The sequence below is a fragment of the Hemitrygon akajei genome, chromosome 21, assembly GCF_048418815.1.
Source record: "Hemitrygon akajei chromosome 21, sHemAka1.3, whole genome shotgun sequence".
NCBI lineage: Eukaryota > Metazoa > Chordata > Chondrichthyes > Myliobatiformes > Dasyatidae > Hemitrygon > Hemitrygon akajei.
In genome coordinates, this window is record NC_133144.1 from 14,364,970 (window position 1) to 14,381,242 (window position 16,273).

At 41.6% G+C, this 16,273-nt stretch overlaps 1 protein-coding gene across 4 annotated transcripts in view; it reads left to right on the forward strand.

Moving 5' to 3' along the window:
• The window catches only part of ice2 (interactor of little elongator complex ELL subunit 2), a 123,430-nt gene extending 107,157 nt beyond the window's left edge, over nucleotides 1-16,273 (forward strand). For all 4 annotated transcript variants that reach the window (XM_073024840.1, XM_073024842.1, XM_073024841.1 and 1 more), the window contains 2 exons: nucleotides 6,733-6,994; nucleotides 15,753-16,273. In XM_073024840.1, coding sequence (XP_072880941.1) covers nucleotides 6,733-6,994; nucleotides 15,753-15,956 — 466 coding nt within the window. In that variant the 3' untranslated portion in view covers nucleotides 15,957-16,273. The remainder of the gene's footprint in view (nucleotides 1-6,732; nucleotides 6,995-15,752) is intronic.

Consider the following 16,273-nt stretch of genomic DNA (forward strand, 5'->3'; position numbering starts at 1 on the left):
TGTTGAATTCATATGTTGTACTGATGGCTGTGATGTATTCAGTTGGAAAATGAGGAGCTGTTCTTCAGTTATTGCTGGGCTTTGATGGAACAGTGTCAGAGTAGAAGTGGGATGAGGCATCAACTCCTTATGTGACTTACTAACTCTGCAATTACTCAAGATCTTTTGCTAGTCATCTTAAACTACTCATATTTCCTAATTTCCTCTGCAAGTGTGCAGCTTGATTCAAACGTGACTTGTTTGTGAACTTTGATATATTCAACATCTGCACATGCACTTTAATTACAGATTCTCTGCTGAAGTTTTGTTGAACATTAAATCCAGCATTCCTCTGAAATTCCTTATCTTAATTTGAACCCTGACTTGGGGCTTCCAAGTGAAGTCTGAAGTTTAGGATTGCCCAGCCATTCCTGTCCATATCAATCCCCATTTCAGGTCAAAGCCTGACCTATTCTGTTCCCTTTACCAGACTCAACTCTGAACTAGTCCTTAAATCAGTCCCCATTCCCTTTCAGATCCAGATACTACTGCACCCCTGAAGAAAAATCCACCCACCCTGACTGATAGCACTGTGTCTTTTCCTTCTCTTGGGTCACCAGCTTCCATTTTCTCACCTCTGTAATTGGTAGCATAGCTGGATGAAGGAAATCGGGGGCTAATTACAACACAACAGCATGTCATCCTTGATTCTTTGACTGAAAATTGTTGAGTAAGCAGGACCCTTCACAGTGCCATTCAAGCACCAAACACCACCTCCCATTTCCAGCAGAGACACTGTACAGTTTTTTTTAAACATCCATCCTGTACAGACATGAAAACATTTTCCAAGTCTGGGTTTGAGATGTACTGTCAACAGCTCAGACAAAATTAAGTTGAGACCAGAGTGCTTTTGTTTTAACAGGTCATTTCGTTTGTCTGTTTATTCAGTTGTGCACCCTTCAAGTATCTCTCACTCAAGATACTGCTCTCTTTTTTGATCTCTCTGAGGCAAAACAGCACTGAGTAGACTAAGCATCCAAAAGCCTTAAATGTCCTACTGGGAGAATAGGTCTGAGTACTGCCCAGTTGTGGCAATTTTGTCTCTTGTGTCTGGACTATTGTGGGAACTCTGTTACGTTCATCACTTTTTGTGTCAACTTTTCCGTTCTTTCTCATCTGTGTGAATCTCACCTTTTAGTTTCAACGCTATACATTATGTATGCGTGGTATACAGTATGCTTTCACTTACAACAGGGTTCCAAACCTGAGAAATATTCATAACACAACTGTTCATAAGTTGGAAATGAACAGTAACAACTGTGATGGGAGAGCAAGCAGGTGTAGGAAACTAACTCAGTGGTGAGCAATTGAGTCTGCTTAGCTTGAACAATTGCTCTACTGATCAATTGAGTCCAGCCCCCAATTGTGCATATCGAGGAGGGGGATGGGGGGGAGAAGGCATGCAAAATGTCTGGTCCTATCTGACAGAAAATACCTGTAGCCCTGCAGCAGTCAGCAAATCTATCCCCACCCATCCTGCCAGTCTCTCATACACTCATCCATATTTATGGGCTGTCCATTAGTTAGGTGTTGCTAACATGGCAAGTACCTGGCTCTCTGTTTTTATTCAAACTAGAATTAATACTAATTGCATATTGGATTATAGATGTAATCAAAGATGTAGATTTTAAGGAAGTTTTGCTACAAATGGACAGGGTGCTGGGGTATTGCATGCAATTTTGGTCTCTTAACTAAGAAATATATAATAGCTTTAGATCAGTGATTCCCAACAGGGGATATTTATATGTCCTAAGGGGGTCTTATGGGGAAATAGAAGTCATTGGGGGACTTTCAAGATTCTTGTGGCGGGGAGGGGTAAGCGGCACCCTAACTTGAGGCATGAGACCTGACCGACCGTGTCAACTTACTGCCGTTGCCAGCATCCGATAGTATTCCCAGTTTGTGTTAATTTTTAAAAAAAATAAATACATACAGTGTGATCGCATTTGAGTCTGAAGGCAGTGAAGCCTTGAATTCTTATCGTGCTAAAAAACAGAAACTACAGAACGTGCGTCAATACAATGTAATGTTCCTGGAGTATGGTTTTATTCTGTTCCCATCAGATCAGCGACACCCCATGTGTCTTATTTGTAATACTGTACTGTCTAATGAAGCCGTTGTTACGCCTGTGCCCCCTCCTTTTTGAGAATCGCAAGATCGCTATTGCTTCAGGTCAGGAGACCCAGGAAATGAGAGAGAGACGTTTGGAATGTCTTGGCCCCTCGGCGATACAAAGCTATGGGAAACAGCCATTGTCTCTTGGAGACGGAATTGTGTATTGAGTACGGAGCTATTTATTTGAAGCCCTCAGGGAATGACCAAAAGTGGGCTGGTTGAGGGGAGGCATCCCTCCACCCTGATTGACATCTGAGACCCTGTGAGTCAGGATAAAAGAGGGCCTGGGGGAACAGCCCCTTCAGACGCACCAGAAGAAACGCTAGAAATCCTGTAACAGCGTAATAGCGAAAGCCAGTGGAAAGCCACGTGCGTCCTTTTCCATTTGCCTCGGAATTGGTGGGCCTTGCCACGGAAGAACGGCTTTAGCTAACAACAAAGGAGAAATCAGCCCCGACGACTCTCGAAGGATTGACATCATAAAAGGAATGGGCAAGTTTTAAACTCTCTCTCTTGATTCCAACCAAAGGCTGCAGCCGGCAGCTTGAATGAACTTGAGTGACTTTTATATTTCCATCGGACAATACATTATCCCCTAGACAACGATAGAGTTATTTCTTATTGATTATTATTATACCAGCACTTTTAGATTTAGTATTGATGACGTATATTATCTGTATGGTTGCATTGATATTATTTTTGTGTATTTTTATCAATAAATACTGTTAAAAATAGTACCATCAGACTTCAACGGACCTCTCTATCTTTGCTGGTAAGTGACCAAGTTACGGGGTACATAACACCATTAAACCATTAAGATTGCTGGAATACTTCTGTAAAAGACACCCTGAAAAGGCTACTTAAGATATTACTCAGTTCCAGAAGCTGAAAGAAGCATTGCATACTCATGTCATTTGCCAAGAAAGCTAAATATGACCTTGATAATGGTCTCATTGCTTCTTATAACATTTCCAAAATGATAGCAAAATGTGGAAAATCTCATACAACTAGTGAAAGATTAATAACGCCTGCTGTATCAGAAGTGCTCAGCACTATTCTCAAAATGGATACCAGTATTTTAAAGGCAGTTCCTCTGAGTAAACTCTGTAGCTCGTATCGACGAAATGAATGAAGACATTGAATATCAACTATGCACAGAGCTACAAAACAATTGAATTTGGGATACAATTGGATGAGTCAACTGTGCGAGGCAGCAAGGCAATGCTAGTGGCATATTTATGATTTATATCAATGGAGAATCAATCTATGACAAGCTCAAAATATATTTTGAAGAAAGAAGTATTCCTATTAGGAACATGATTTCTTGTGCAACAGATGGAGCACCATATATGACAGATTACCACGCTGGTATAGTGGCATTTATGAAAAAATAAATTCCAAGTCTGTAATCCATTGTGTAATTCATCCGCAACATCTTGCAGCCAAAAACCTCAGCCAGCAACTTTCCTCAAGAGCGACTCTTGTAAAATCTGCTATCAACAAAGTTAATTATCATCCATAAAATAGAATATTTCACCAGTTGTGCCAAGATAAAGGTGAAGAGTTTAAATGCTTGCTTCTTCACACTGAAGTGTATGGGCTGTCGAAAGGCTGCTGCTTAAAATGTTTCTTTGATCTTTTTGACACTGTGGTTGAATTTTTGCTCAAAGTCGACAAGAGCTTGGTAAACAAGGTTGAACTTCTATGTGGAGATGTGGCTTACCTAGCCGATCTGTATGACAAAATGAACATTCTAAATATGAAACTGCATGGTGAGAGTTTCAATTTAATCCAAGCAAATAGTGCAATGTCCACTTTTGTCAAAAAATTGGAAATATATAAGCAGAACACTGGGAGAAGAATGTATCCACAGTTTGCCTGCATGAAAAGTATGGCATTCTCTTTCACAGACATTGATTTGCAAGAGTACTGCTTACACCTGCAGTCACTGAAGAAGGATTTTCAGAATCATTTGAAGGATTTGAACGATCTGGACATTTCTTCGCAAGGTGGAAGAACAAGAAGAGAGCTTACAAGAAGAAATTATTAAAATTCAGAATGATGAAGAAGCAAAAGTGCTTTTCAAAAATGTCGACTTTTGTAGTATGTGGCTACACTGTCGTATGAAGTTTTCGGGTATTTGGAGAAGAGCCAAACTGCTCTTCATTGCAATTTCCATCCTCCTACCTTGTTGAGAGAAGCTTGAGTGCAGTGAAAACATAGAAAATACAGAAACTCCTTGGACATGTGAGGACTTACTGCTTTTGCTATCACAACTTGAACCAAGTATTTCAACTCCTGCTAAAAACCATCAAGCTCAAGAATCACATTAATACTGAGGCTGTTGTACAGTGCACAAGTACTGTGTAAGCTAGGTTTAAAGACAAATAAAAAATTTAAATCAGAATAATTTTTCTCATGTTAGCATATAGTAGACATGTTCTTACACTATGGGGGCATTGAAAAATATATTGTGCCTAAGCAAGTGCTTTAGGAGTGTGTCGAGCTAAGAAAAAAAAGATTGGGAAACACTGCTTTAGAGATGATTCACTAGGTTGATTCTGGGAATAGGGGGTTTAGCCTATGAGCAGACAGTGAGTCACCTAGGACCATACTGAATGGAATTCAGAATAATGAGAGAGGATCTGAAAGAAACGTATAAATTATGAAAGGGATAGATAAGACAGATGCAGAAAATTTTTTTCCAATGGCAGATGAAACCAGAACCAGGGGACATAGCCTCAATGTTCAAGGGAGTACAGAGATGGGGAAGAACTAGTTTTCCCAGAAAGCAGTGAATCTGTGGAATTATCTGCCCAAGGTATCAGTAAAGGTTACCTCATTAATATATCTAAGGCAAAATTAGATTTTTGCATAGTAGGGGAATTAAGTTATGGGGAAAAGGCAGGTTGGTGGAGTTGAGTCCATGGCCAGATCAATAATAATCTTAATGGTGGAGCAGGCTCAATGGACTAGATAGCCTACTCCTGTTTTATTACAGTTCTTGTATTCACTTGCTGCTGATACCCTCACTCATTTGTTGCCTGTAGTACAAGATTTGAGCATTATTCAGTTCCACCTTGTTCTACTACAAATGATTTCCTATAAGTACAACACACATTGTGACTTTGATGGCTGTCAATTTTCTAGGGGGTATTTGGCTTGCTGGTGGGATGGGAGCTTCGAAGGAGCAAAACCGTGTTTGAAGTGGAACATATAACAGCATTAGACAGTTCATATGTACTAATTTATACTAAATTTCTTCTTCCTGAATATCTTCTGTATCCCTACATTCCCTTAATATTCATATGTCTTGAATTAGAAAATGAAATTAGCATGCAGCAGAAAAACAATGAACAGGGTCAATATACAGAAAAATGTTAAAATGGCTTGACCAAGGAGCTGTTTATAGACTTCAGGAGAAGGAAACTGGAGGTCCATGAGCCAGTCCTCATTTGGTGGATCAAAGGTGGAGAGGGTCAGCAACTTTAAATTCTTCAGTATTATCATTTTAGATATCCTGTTCTTGTAAGTGCAATTACAAAGGAAGTACAGCAGCACAACTAATTCCTTGGAATTTGCAAAGATTCAGCATGACATCTAATATTTTGACAGACTTCTATAGACGTGTGCTGGATTTGACTGGTTACATCACAGCCTGGTGGTGAATCCTGCAAAAATTAGTGAATCTGGTCCAGTCCATCTTGGGTAAAACCTCCCTTCGATTGAGCATATCTACATGGAGCACTGTTGGACTCCTTGTCCCATGTTCTCAAATTTTTTTTTCACCTTTGTATTTGCACACTTTGTCGTCTTTTGCACGTTGGTTGTTGTCTGCCCTGTTGGTGTGGTTCTTCATGGTTATTGGATTTACTGAATATGCCTACAAGGAAATGAATCGTATGGTTATAGATGGTGACGTATATGTACTTTGATAATAAATTAACTATGAACTTTGAAGTTAAAGGCATTACACTGAATATTTGTTCCATTTGCAATGGGTTGGATAAATTAATAGCGTAAATAGAAGTACTTTTACAGAAAGGAGGGAGAAAATGCTTGCCTGTTAGCCAAACATTAATGACAAGGAAAATACAGGAATCTACAAGAAAGGATGTAATAAGAGAAAGCCCTTGCTCAACCTCTGTCCAGGTCTGCTGAGCATGCTCTGGTGGTCAGTCCATGCTTAGGCACCCCAGACCTTTGTTTCCTTGCCCCACCCTCCTGGAGATCCAATTCGCTCATATTCAAAACATGAAGCTAGCTTCGCATGTGGCTTTTCAGTGGTCATGGCTGGTATGATCAGCCCAGAAAATGGTTGGACATTAAAAAGATTGCAGGTGCAGCAAGTCAGGAATAAATAGAAAATACTGGAGAGACTCAGGTCAGGAAGTACCTATAGAAAAAGAAACTAAGTTAATTTCAGAAAAAAGGTCTCCAAAGTGAAGGATAACTGTTTCTCCATCCACCAATGCTGTACTGAGTTATTCCTGCCATTTCTTGCGATTAGGTCAGGAAAATGATGGTTCTGAATGCTTACACCAGTAACTGATGCTTATTTCTTTGTTTAAATCCTAGTTTGCCAGAGGACAGATACCTGCTGAGTCACTCATCAGGAGACTCTTCATTCACCATTTATCGCACCTCTCGAAGAGGAAAGTTCACCAGAGCGGCCTACAACCTTCATGCTGCGCACAGCGCACTCCCTTCAGTCCCTTCCACTCTCTCGGTGCCTTGGGTGCCTCTAGATCCCAATGTCCTACTGCCTTATCATATTCACCACGGCAGGGTTCCCTGCACCTTCCCTCCCAGACCTGTGGACAACCTCCAGAACCAAAAGGTTTGTTTCATCATTTTTCACTGACAGAGGATATTCTGAGTGCACCATGCTGGGGTCCTTCTTCCGAAGAACAACAGATGCTGCTGGTAGAGAGCATTGAGTAGAGGTTTCTTGGGTTTGAAAGAGCCATTGTTTAAAATTTTAGTGGTGGTGCTATGGGACGGATGGAAAACATAAATGTAAGTCAAACTCACCACTCTGTGGTGCATTGTATTGGATATTTCAGTCCCACAAACCCACTGAGTTACAAACAAACACATCAAGAAGGGCTTGAGCAGCAGGTATAGGGCAACACCATCACCTGTAGGTTCCCTCCAAGTTGTGTACCACCTTGATTTGGAAATGTCATCTTTGCTGGAGTTTAAATCCTGGACCTCACTTCCCAGCAACGCAGTTGGAGCACCTTCACGGAAGGATTGCAGAGGTTCACGAGGAAGCCTGACCATCACCCTTTCAAGGGCATTTTGTAGCGGGCAATAAATGCTGCCCCTGCCAGTGATAATGGCTATCCTGAAAGTGAACATGAGAGAAATGTCCTCAGCAAACCATAACAGGCTACTTAAACAACACACACAAAATGCTGGTGGAGCACATAAGGTCAGGCAGCATCTATAAGGAGAAGCACTGTCGATGTTTCAGGCCAAGACCCTTCGTCAGGACTAACCGAAAGGAAAGATAGAGATTTGAAAGTAGTGGGGGGAGCGGGAAATGCAAAATGATAGGAGAAGACCGGAGGGGGTGGGATGAAGCTAAGAGCTGGAAAGGTGATTGACGAAAGTGATACAGAGCTAGAGAAGGGAAAGGATCATGGGACGGGAGGCCTCAGGAGAAAGAAAGGGGAGGGGGGAAGCACCAGAGGGAGATGGAGAACAGGCAGAGTGATGGGCAGAGAGAGAGAAAAAAAACAACTAAATATGTCAGGGATGGGGTAAGAAGGGGAGGAGGGGCATTAATGGAAGTTAGAGAAGTCAATGTTCATGCCATCAGGTTGGAAGCTACCCAGCCGGTATATAAGGTGTTGTACCTCCAACCTGAGTTTGGATTCATTTTGAGAGTAGAGGAGGCAATGGATAGACATATCAGAATGGGAATGGGACGTGGAATTGAAATGTGTGGCCACTGGGAGATCCTGCTTTCTCTGGCGGACCGAGCATAGATGTTCAGCGAAACCTTAAATGGGAGAACAGGAATCTTAGCAGAATTCAGGAATGCTTATCTGTATGTGCTGTATACTCAAAAGAACCTTCAATACACATCCAAAACTTTTGTACTTTTACCAGAGCAGCCTCCAAACTTTATGCTGCACACAACCACCTACTCTTTCAGTGTCCTGTGCTCTTGCAGTACCTAGATACACTGATGTACCATTATACCTCTCCATTATACATCTAGTACTGACAATATACCCCCTCCCTGTGTGTGTACTGATGTATCTCATTTCACACTTGTGCAACTCCCTGCTTTAAACTTTGTATCAATATACCTCACTGCATTCTCCTTCTGATGTCTATGGTGGACATAGAGGCAATTGACCGAATGTCCTCCTCTTTGCTGGGAATCTGTGAAGCTCTGACCTTGGTTCTAAACTGATTAATCTAGCTCGCTGATATGTTGTGCATTTGTTCTAAGATGGCTGTGGTGTGGTTATTAGCTCTCCATGATGCATTCTAAAGTGTATTGTTTCCATGCTATTCTCCCTGAGCTGTTATAATTTCTGATCTTACTCCCAACAGCAATATATGTACCTTCCATCCTACACTTGGTTCACATCCTACAGCTGGGTCTATCTTGTACACTCCATACTATTAGATCCCTCAATCATCAATATTGGTACATCCATAGTACCTAAAGAATAGAGTTCAGCCTTTCTGACTGTGAAATGTTGTAGTCATAGAGTAATACAGCACAAAAACACACCCTTCAGGCCATCTGACTGCAGCATTTTCCCTGCTTGTCCCAGTTGCCCACATTCAGCCCATAACCCTCCAAGCCCCTTCCTTCTATGTACCTATCCAAATGTAGGTACCTATACACACCTCAAATACTTCTACCGGCACCCTGTTCCAGGTTCTCACAACCCTCTGTGGAAAAAAGTTATCTGTCGGGTCCCTTAATCTCTAGCTTATTTTGTATCTGAACCCTTTTTGGATTTCTTGATCCTCTGACTGCCCACCTCATCCATACATTCATTCTCCTACATTGAAAAGAATTAAGATCCAGTGTGGCCAATCTCATTCTATGACTCAAGCCCTCTAGTCCAACAAACGTCCTTGTAAATTTCTTCTCTACCCTCTGCAGCTTGAAGGTGTCTTTCCTATAATGTGACCAAAAGTCTGCACAACACTCCATGTGTCACCTGGTAAACAGATTTATTTATTGAAGTTATGGGCTCTAAGGGTTAATATCAGAGCAGGATCCTTTATCCTCCATAGGCCTGAGGTACTGTACTGGTGTTACTCTGTGTCTTATTTTGAAGCCTGGCTGCCTCTGTTTTGTGCCACAATGTGGGTGCAGGAGCTGACTGGCTAAAGTGTGGTACCCTCTTAACCCAGACCAAGCCTTTCTCTAACTGTGTGTTACAGAGGGCTGCAGATGGGGGCAAGGTTTAAGGCCAAGTTTCAACGGAGGCAGCAGAATACTTAAGTTGTTTCTCAGGGTGATGAAATTATGTGGATTTGGATCTCAAGGAGGTCAGAAATGTGGGTAGTCACCTGAAGTAGAAGCATCGAGTTGTGAGCCTGCAGAGTGGCCAGTTGACAAAGCTGGGGAACTAGAGCTAAAGGTTATAGGTGGGACACAAGAAAACAACCTGTGCAAAATACAGTTGTGGCAGAGAGTGGATGAGATGGGTAGGGGTGGGTAGCTGAGTGGTCATGTCATTAATATTTTCCAGTATCATTGATCTGCTGTGCTGCAGAGTCCTGCTTCCAAATAAGAACTTCAGGTTGATGTGAAGCATTCTGTGGTGAAGCAAAGCAATTTTTACATTGTTTCATGTCATACAGAATGTATGGGCTTTAGGAGCCATAAAGGGAACTAAAAACAATTATAACTCTAACTAGTCTGCAGTTCTTTGACTTTGGTTCACATTACTTACAAAGCCATTTGGGATTAATTAATTCTTTAATAGTTTAGGTTTCTGCAGGCTGTCTAATCAATCCACACGGTGGTACAAGTGCTCTCCTGTTAATACACTGGAAGTATGCTTGCTTCATCCCTTTCTACCAAATTGATTCTTCCAGCACTGAAATGGGGTGTTTGGTCCATTCAGGCCAGCCCACAATTGTCCACATTAGTCACCTCTGCAGCCAGAATCTGCTTCCTCACTCATCCCTGTGCCTGCTGTTACTTTGCTGGTGGCATTAACTATATTGTAGGTCTGTTTGTTCCATTAGAGCTGATGCCCTAATTATACACTGTGTTAAAACTGCATTGTTTCACTGCTCCCCATCATTAATAATTGGGACAAATGTGGAGAGTGCTGTAAATGTATAACCATGGGCATGGAGTGCATTTCCCTACAGCACTATTTCTAATCAAGCTTTAGCTTTAATATTTGCCATTATTAGTTCCATCCTGTGTCCTCTAATTCTGTAATGTCCTTCCCTTTATCTGTAACCCTTTCATCAATACACAACATTCCAGGTAATCTACTCCAGTCCCTGATTTTAATCACTCCACCATTCCCGGCTGTGACGTGCTGATCCACTTTCCACACTTTTACTTCTCATTTCTGAGAATTGTGCTTTTCTATTTTGATGGAGGTGTACATTGAAGATACAGGAATAACCTGGGTTATGGTTGGATAAATGGTGAACACACTATTTAAAAGCAGCTGCACTTTAAAATTCTCATCATTATTTATCATTTCCTTATTGGCTTTGTTCTTCCCTTAATCAGTAACCCTTTCAATTAACAATATTCCAAATATCTGTGATCCAATTCTGGGCATATCCTTGATTTTATTTATTCACTCCACCACTTCCAGGTTGACTTCAACTGCTTTGGCCCCAAGCTCAAAAATTCTCTCCTTTAACCTCAGTGCCCCTTTATCTGTCAGGGGACACTGTTTAAAATCACACTCTTTGATCAAATATATGATCATCTGACCAATCACAGAATCATATAGCACAGACACAGACCCTTCAGCCCACCATATACATGTAGACCAACAGGAATTTGTAGTAATTCCGTTTACCAACCCCTGATCCTTCTATGCCTTAATGCTCATGTAAATGCTTATTAAATGTTTTGAGGTTTTTTTTCCCTGCACCAGTGTGTTTCAAATTCTAACCACCCTGTGGATGACAAAAATTCTTCCATAGATCCATTCTAATGATTTAACCTTAAACCTATGCCCTTTAGCTTTAGAAATATCTAATATGGGGAATAGCTTTTTACTCTCTACCCTTTTCTGCCCCCCTCATAGTATCTCAGAAGGCTATTGCAATGAGGCCATATGGATAGAACTTAGAAATAAGAAAGAGGTGATCATTTTGCTTGGGTTTTACTGCAAGCCACTCCAACAGAACGCAGGAGATGGAGGAGCAGATATTACAGAAAGGAGCTAGAGTAATAGGGTTATGGTTGTGGGGGATTTTAACTTCCCCAGTATTGACTTGGAGTGTTTTGGTGCAAGGCACTTAGACAGGAAGGAATTTGTAACGTCTATCCCGAAGAGTTTATTCAGCCATTACATAAATGGTGACGCTAGAGAAGGGGCTGTACTGGACAATCTTAGGAAGTGAAACCAAACAAGTGGTGGACGTGTCAGTGTGTGAGCATTTTGAGAATAATGTCATCATTCTATAAGTTAAAAGGTCATTACATTAGACCCTGGAGACTTTTTCAATTTTCAGCCTACTGAGGCACTTAATTCATCTTTAATGACAGCATGTTCCAGAATTCCAGTGATTCCCTTCTTGAACTCGCTAACTATATCAGCTGTATACGAGGGTATAGATGGTGTAGATTGTAGGGAACCTTTTCCTATATCAGAGAGAGATAAAACACAAACACCAACTTAGGGTAAAGGAGATAAAGGGGATATGAGGAGGACCTTCACCCAGAGAGTGGAATGTACTACCCAATACTAGGTCACTGAAAACATTTCAAATGTGTCAAGATGAGTACTTGAGTTGCTTAAGCTTAGAAGACTATGGAACAAATGCTGGGAGATGGGATTAATACGAAAGAGTGCCACTGATCAGTGTAGATGAGTTAAGCCAAATGGCCTGCTTCCATGCTGTATGATTCTATGACTAACATCCTTGTTAGTGAATGAGTTTCAACCTCACCTATGTCCTCAGACTCCATGCATATGTTTAATATTTGATCCCTAATGGGCCTCACTCTTTCCGTGGTTATCTTCTGGCTCTTAATATTACAAAATGCCTTAATTTGAAATGTTATATCTAACATTTTCCTTAATGTTGTCCACCCTCTCTTTATCCTCCTAATTTCTTTTTTGAAGTATTCTCTACTCTTCAGAAGGATTTTCCAGCTTGCCATTCTCTGTACTCATTATATTCTGCTTTTTTGTTTTATTCCAACCCTCAGTATCCCTAGACATCCAGAATTCTTTGGATTTGCTGACATAGCATTCACCTTATGGGATCATTCTGGCCCTGATCTTTCACTGTTTCTCTTTTAAATTACTCCCACTCATCAGATGTAGATATATCCCACGTAGCTGTTCTAAGTCTATTTTTACTAAGTCCGATCTTGTGAAATTGCAATTGGCCTTCCACCAATTCAGGGCTTTAATTTCTGGACTATCCTTCTTCCTTTGCTTATCAAATAGTGCATAAAAATTGAAATGTCTTGTTCAGCTTTGGTTGGGCCACATTTAGAGTATTGTGTGCAGTTCTGATTGCCCTAACAGAAGAAGAAATGTGGAGGCATTAGAGAAGCTTGCAGAAGAGATGCATCAGGATGTTGTCTGGATGGGACAATTTTAGCTATAAGGAGGTGGTAGACAAAATTGGATTGTTTTCTCTGAAATGTAACATGCCAAACACCACCATCTCTATACCTGGGTATGTACTGTCCTACTGGCAGGACAGACCTAGTAGGTTGTGGCACTGGTGGGAATTGCCCTGTGGGTCCTCAGCATTCACTCAGGATCCTATGAAATGGCATAACGTCAGGTTAAATTGGTAAGGAAAGTACCTGCTGATGCCACCTATCACCCACTTTGCTCTATCACAGTCCTCAGTGTCCCATCATTCAATGTGTAAGGCTTACCTTGGTTGGTCCTACTGAAGTTCAACACTTTGCACTTGTCTGCATTAAATTCCATCTGCCATTTTTCCAGATGGTCCAGATCACATTGCAAGCTCTGATAGTCTTTTTCGCTGTCCAGTACAACCCAATCTTGGTGTCATCCGCAAATTTGCTGATTCAGTTAACCATGTTATCATCCATGTCATGTGGCATTACCACCATGCTTAATGAAACAGACTGAAAACGGAGTTGAGGTGCCGTGGACCATCAACGGTAACAGAATGTAGCTGATCATAATCTGCAACCTCCTGGCCCAGCTTATCACCCACCCTGGTCAGATAGGTGGCAAGATGTGATCATAAGACACAAGTAGCAACAAGAAAAAATACAGCTATCACCCCCTGGCATTCAGTGACATTACCATCACTGAATCGTTCACTGTCACTATCCCAGGGGTTACCATTGAGCAGAGAATAAGCGGTGTGGTTAGGAATCCTGCAGTGAGGAACTCGCCTCTTAATTCACCAAAGCCTGTTCACCACTTACAAGCCTTAAATCAGGAGTGTGATGGAATACTCTCCACTTGCTTGGATGAGTGCAGCTTCAATAACTCTTCAAGAAATCTGACACCAGGTTTAGCCTGTGATGCCCTCATCCCTTGTAAGAACAGAAAAATAGAGGCTGAGGGAAGGCCTGATAGCTATATATAACATTATGCAAGGCATGTACAGAGTAGATGGTTACTGTCTTTTACTCAGGATGGAATTGTCAAATATAGTATTAAGGTGAGAGGGGAGTTGCGTGGAGTATGTTTTATCAGAGAGTAGTTGGAGTGTGAAATCAGGTTCACTGGTTTGGTGAGTAGGAACAAAAGACACTACCAGTAATAAAGTTAACCATTTATTTTCAGGAATAAGACAAACACTAAACATTCAGAAAACCATTCAAGTTACACCCAGTGGCAAATACTAATCTAGAGTGTGCAGTTGAGCCTTCTGTCACTGCAGCACACGTCCATTGATTCCGTGACACTATTCACAACCTGGTCCACAATGACCCAGAGAAGCATACAGTAAACCATTCAAATTACAGCCAGTTTCATGCATCGTGGCTCATCAGCCATGGTTGGCAGCTTATCTAGGAGAAGGGAAACTCTGATCTCAAACCTTGTGACTTCTGCCTTGTGGCTAAACCCACTCAATGGAAAAGCTTTGGGAGTAAACCCCTCAGAAAGATCCAGAACTGGAGTCCCTAAAGCAATTCTACATTGAGTTCAACACTACCTGGCAACTCCTGTGACATCGCTGGTGCCAAACTGTATTTGCTGGTCCTTTGAATTCATCAGCTGCATGGAGAGGGGAACCCTACTGCATGGGCAATAGCTCTCCATATCGTACTGCCTTGGCTTACATATCACCTAGACAGCTAGGATACAATATCCTTGATGACACCGACCAACGGAGGGGCTCACTACAAATACTTAACTAAAGGGTGTGTCCAGGTCCTCTCTTACTGCAGCACTCTTAGACTGCTTTCCTGGCACCATTTGTGACCTGGCCCACAGTGACCCAGCAAGCAAAAGAGACCACGTTTTCAGCACACGTGGTTTATACTCTAGATGTCATCAGCTAGTAGAAGGAGGTGCAATGCTTCTTAAATGGGCCAATCCCTAGCTAGCATGAGTTTTTGATGAACATGTAAGATAGCCACTTCTTGCAGCATTTGGTGCCTAGACTATGCTGCTAGGGGAAATGGTAGAAGCAGATACAACAGCAACATTTAAGAGAGTGTAGATAAACATATAAAGAGCCAGGGAATGGAAGGAAATGGAGTTCATGCAGATGGAATTAGTTAGATTGGCATCATGGTTGGCACAGACATTATACACTAAATGGTCTATTCCTGTGTTGTACTGTTCTGTGTTCTCTCTGTAACTATTCTGATACTTAGTTAATGTCACTGTTCCATTTTTTTCCCTAACCTACCATGCTATAGATAAAGTTATGTTGGACAATGCTCCTGTGAGCAAGTTCTTATAAATAATTAGGAGATGGAGCAATGAGCTCAACCACTGTACCCTCTGAAACTGAAAAAAAAATGCTGGTTGATGCTGGCAGATTTCAGTTTCAGAGAGGGATAATAAGTGTGAGGTTGTATTTGCTTTACTGTCCTCCCAAAAGTCATCCACCCTCCCACCACTGCCTCTCTCCCCCATGCCAGCTTCCAGCCATCTATCAGTTCTGTCAGTGATCGTGATGGTGTCGTCCATTATTGTGAGTCTAATCTGCACAAGTATCTCCCACCAGCTGTTACTGTCTTTGGAACCTCTGTGCAGTATGTATACACACATGCACACACCCTACCCTACCCTACCCTACCCGGACCTAATGTTTATTCAGGAGTTATTATTGGCAGAACTCCATATCAGAACTACTAGAAGTGAAGGGAAAGTTTTGCTGTAATTGTTTCAAACATTGCAGTTAACTGCAAGTATTGTGCGCTTGATTTTGACAATGTGGTTTCACATTTGCAGATGGGTGTGGCAAAAGCAAAGAGAGACATACTTGCTCAAGGAGAGGCAGTTACTAAGGAAACAAAAGGTCATCCTTCATCGACGAAGCAGACTGAAAAGCAAGATCTTACAACGAACAAAAAAAAGAGAAAGAGGCAGGGTCGAATGAAGAAATGGAGAGCAAAGCTTAAAGCACGGAAAGCACAAGACAAACAGGGGCAGTAAATGTGAAGAGTGAGTCAGAGCTGGAATGTGCGTATGTCACTGCACACAGCCCACAGCCCTTCCTGTTTCAGTAGGAATGTCTAAGTAAGTCCTCTCGTGGAAAGAATGGGATCTGACAGACCAGAATCCTACTGTACATGTCAACACATTTCAGCAGCAGATCGTGAGAAAACTACAAAATGATTTGTGCCAGTTCTGCAGGTAGCTACATGCAATTGGCACAGCTTGTATCACAAGCCTGTTGGAGAGGATGGACAGACTGAAGGCTACCTCCGTTTATCACAAATAAAACATTAAAGTGCTCATTCTCCCCAGTA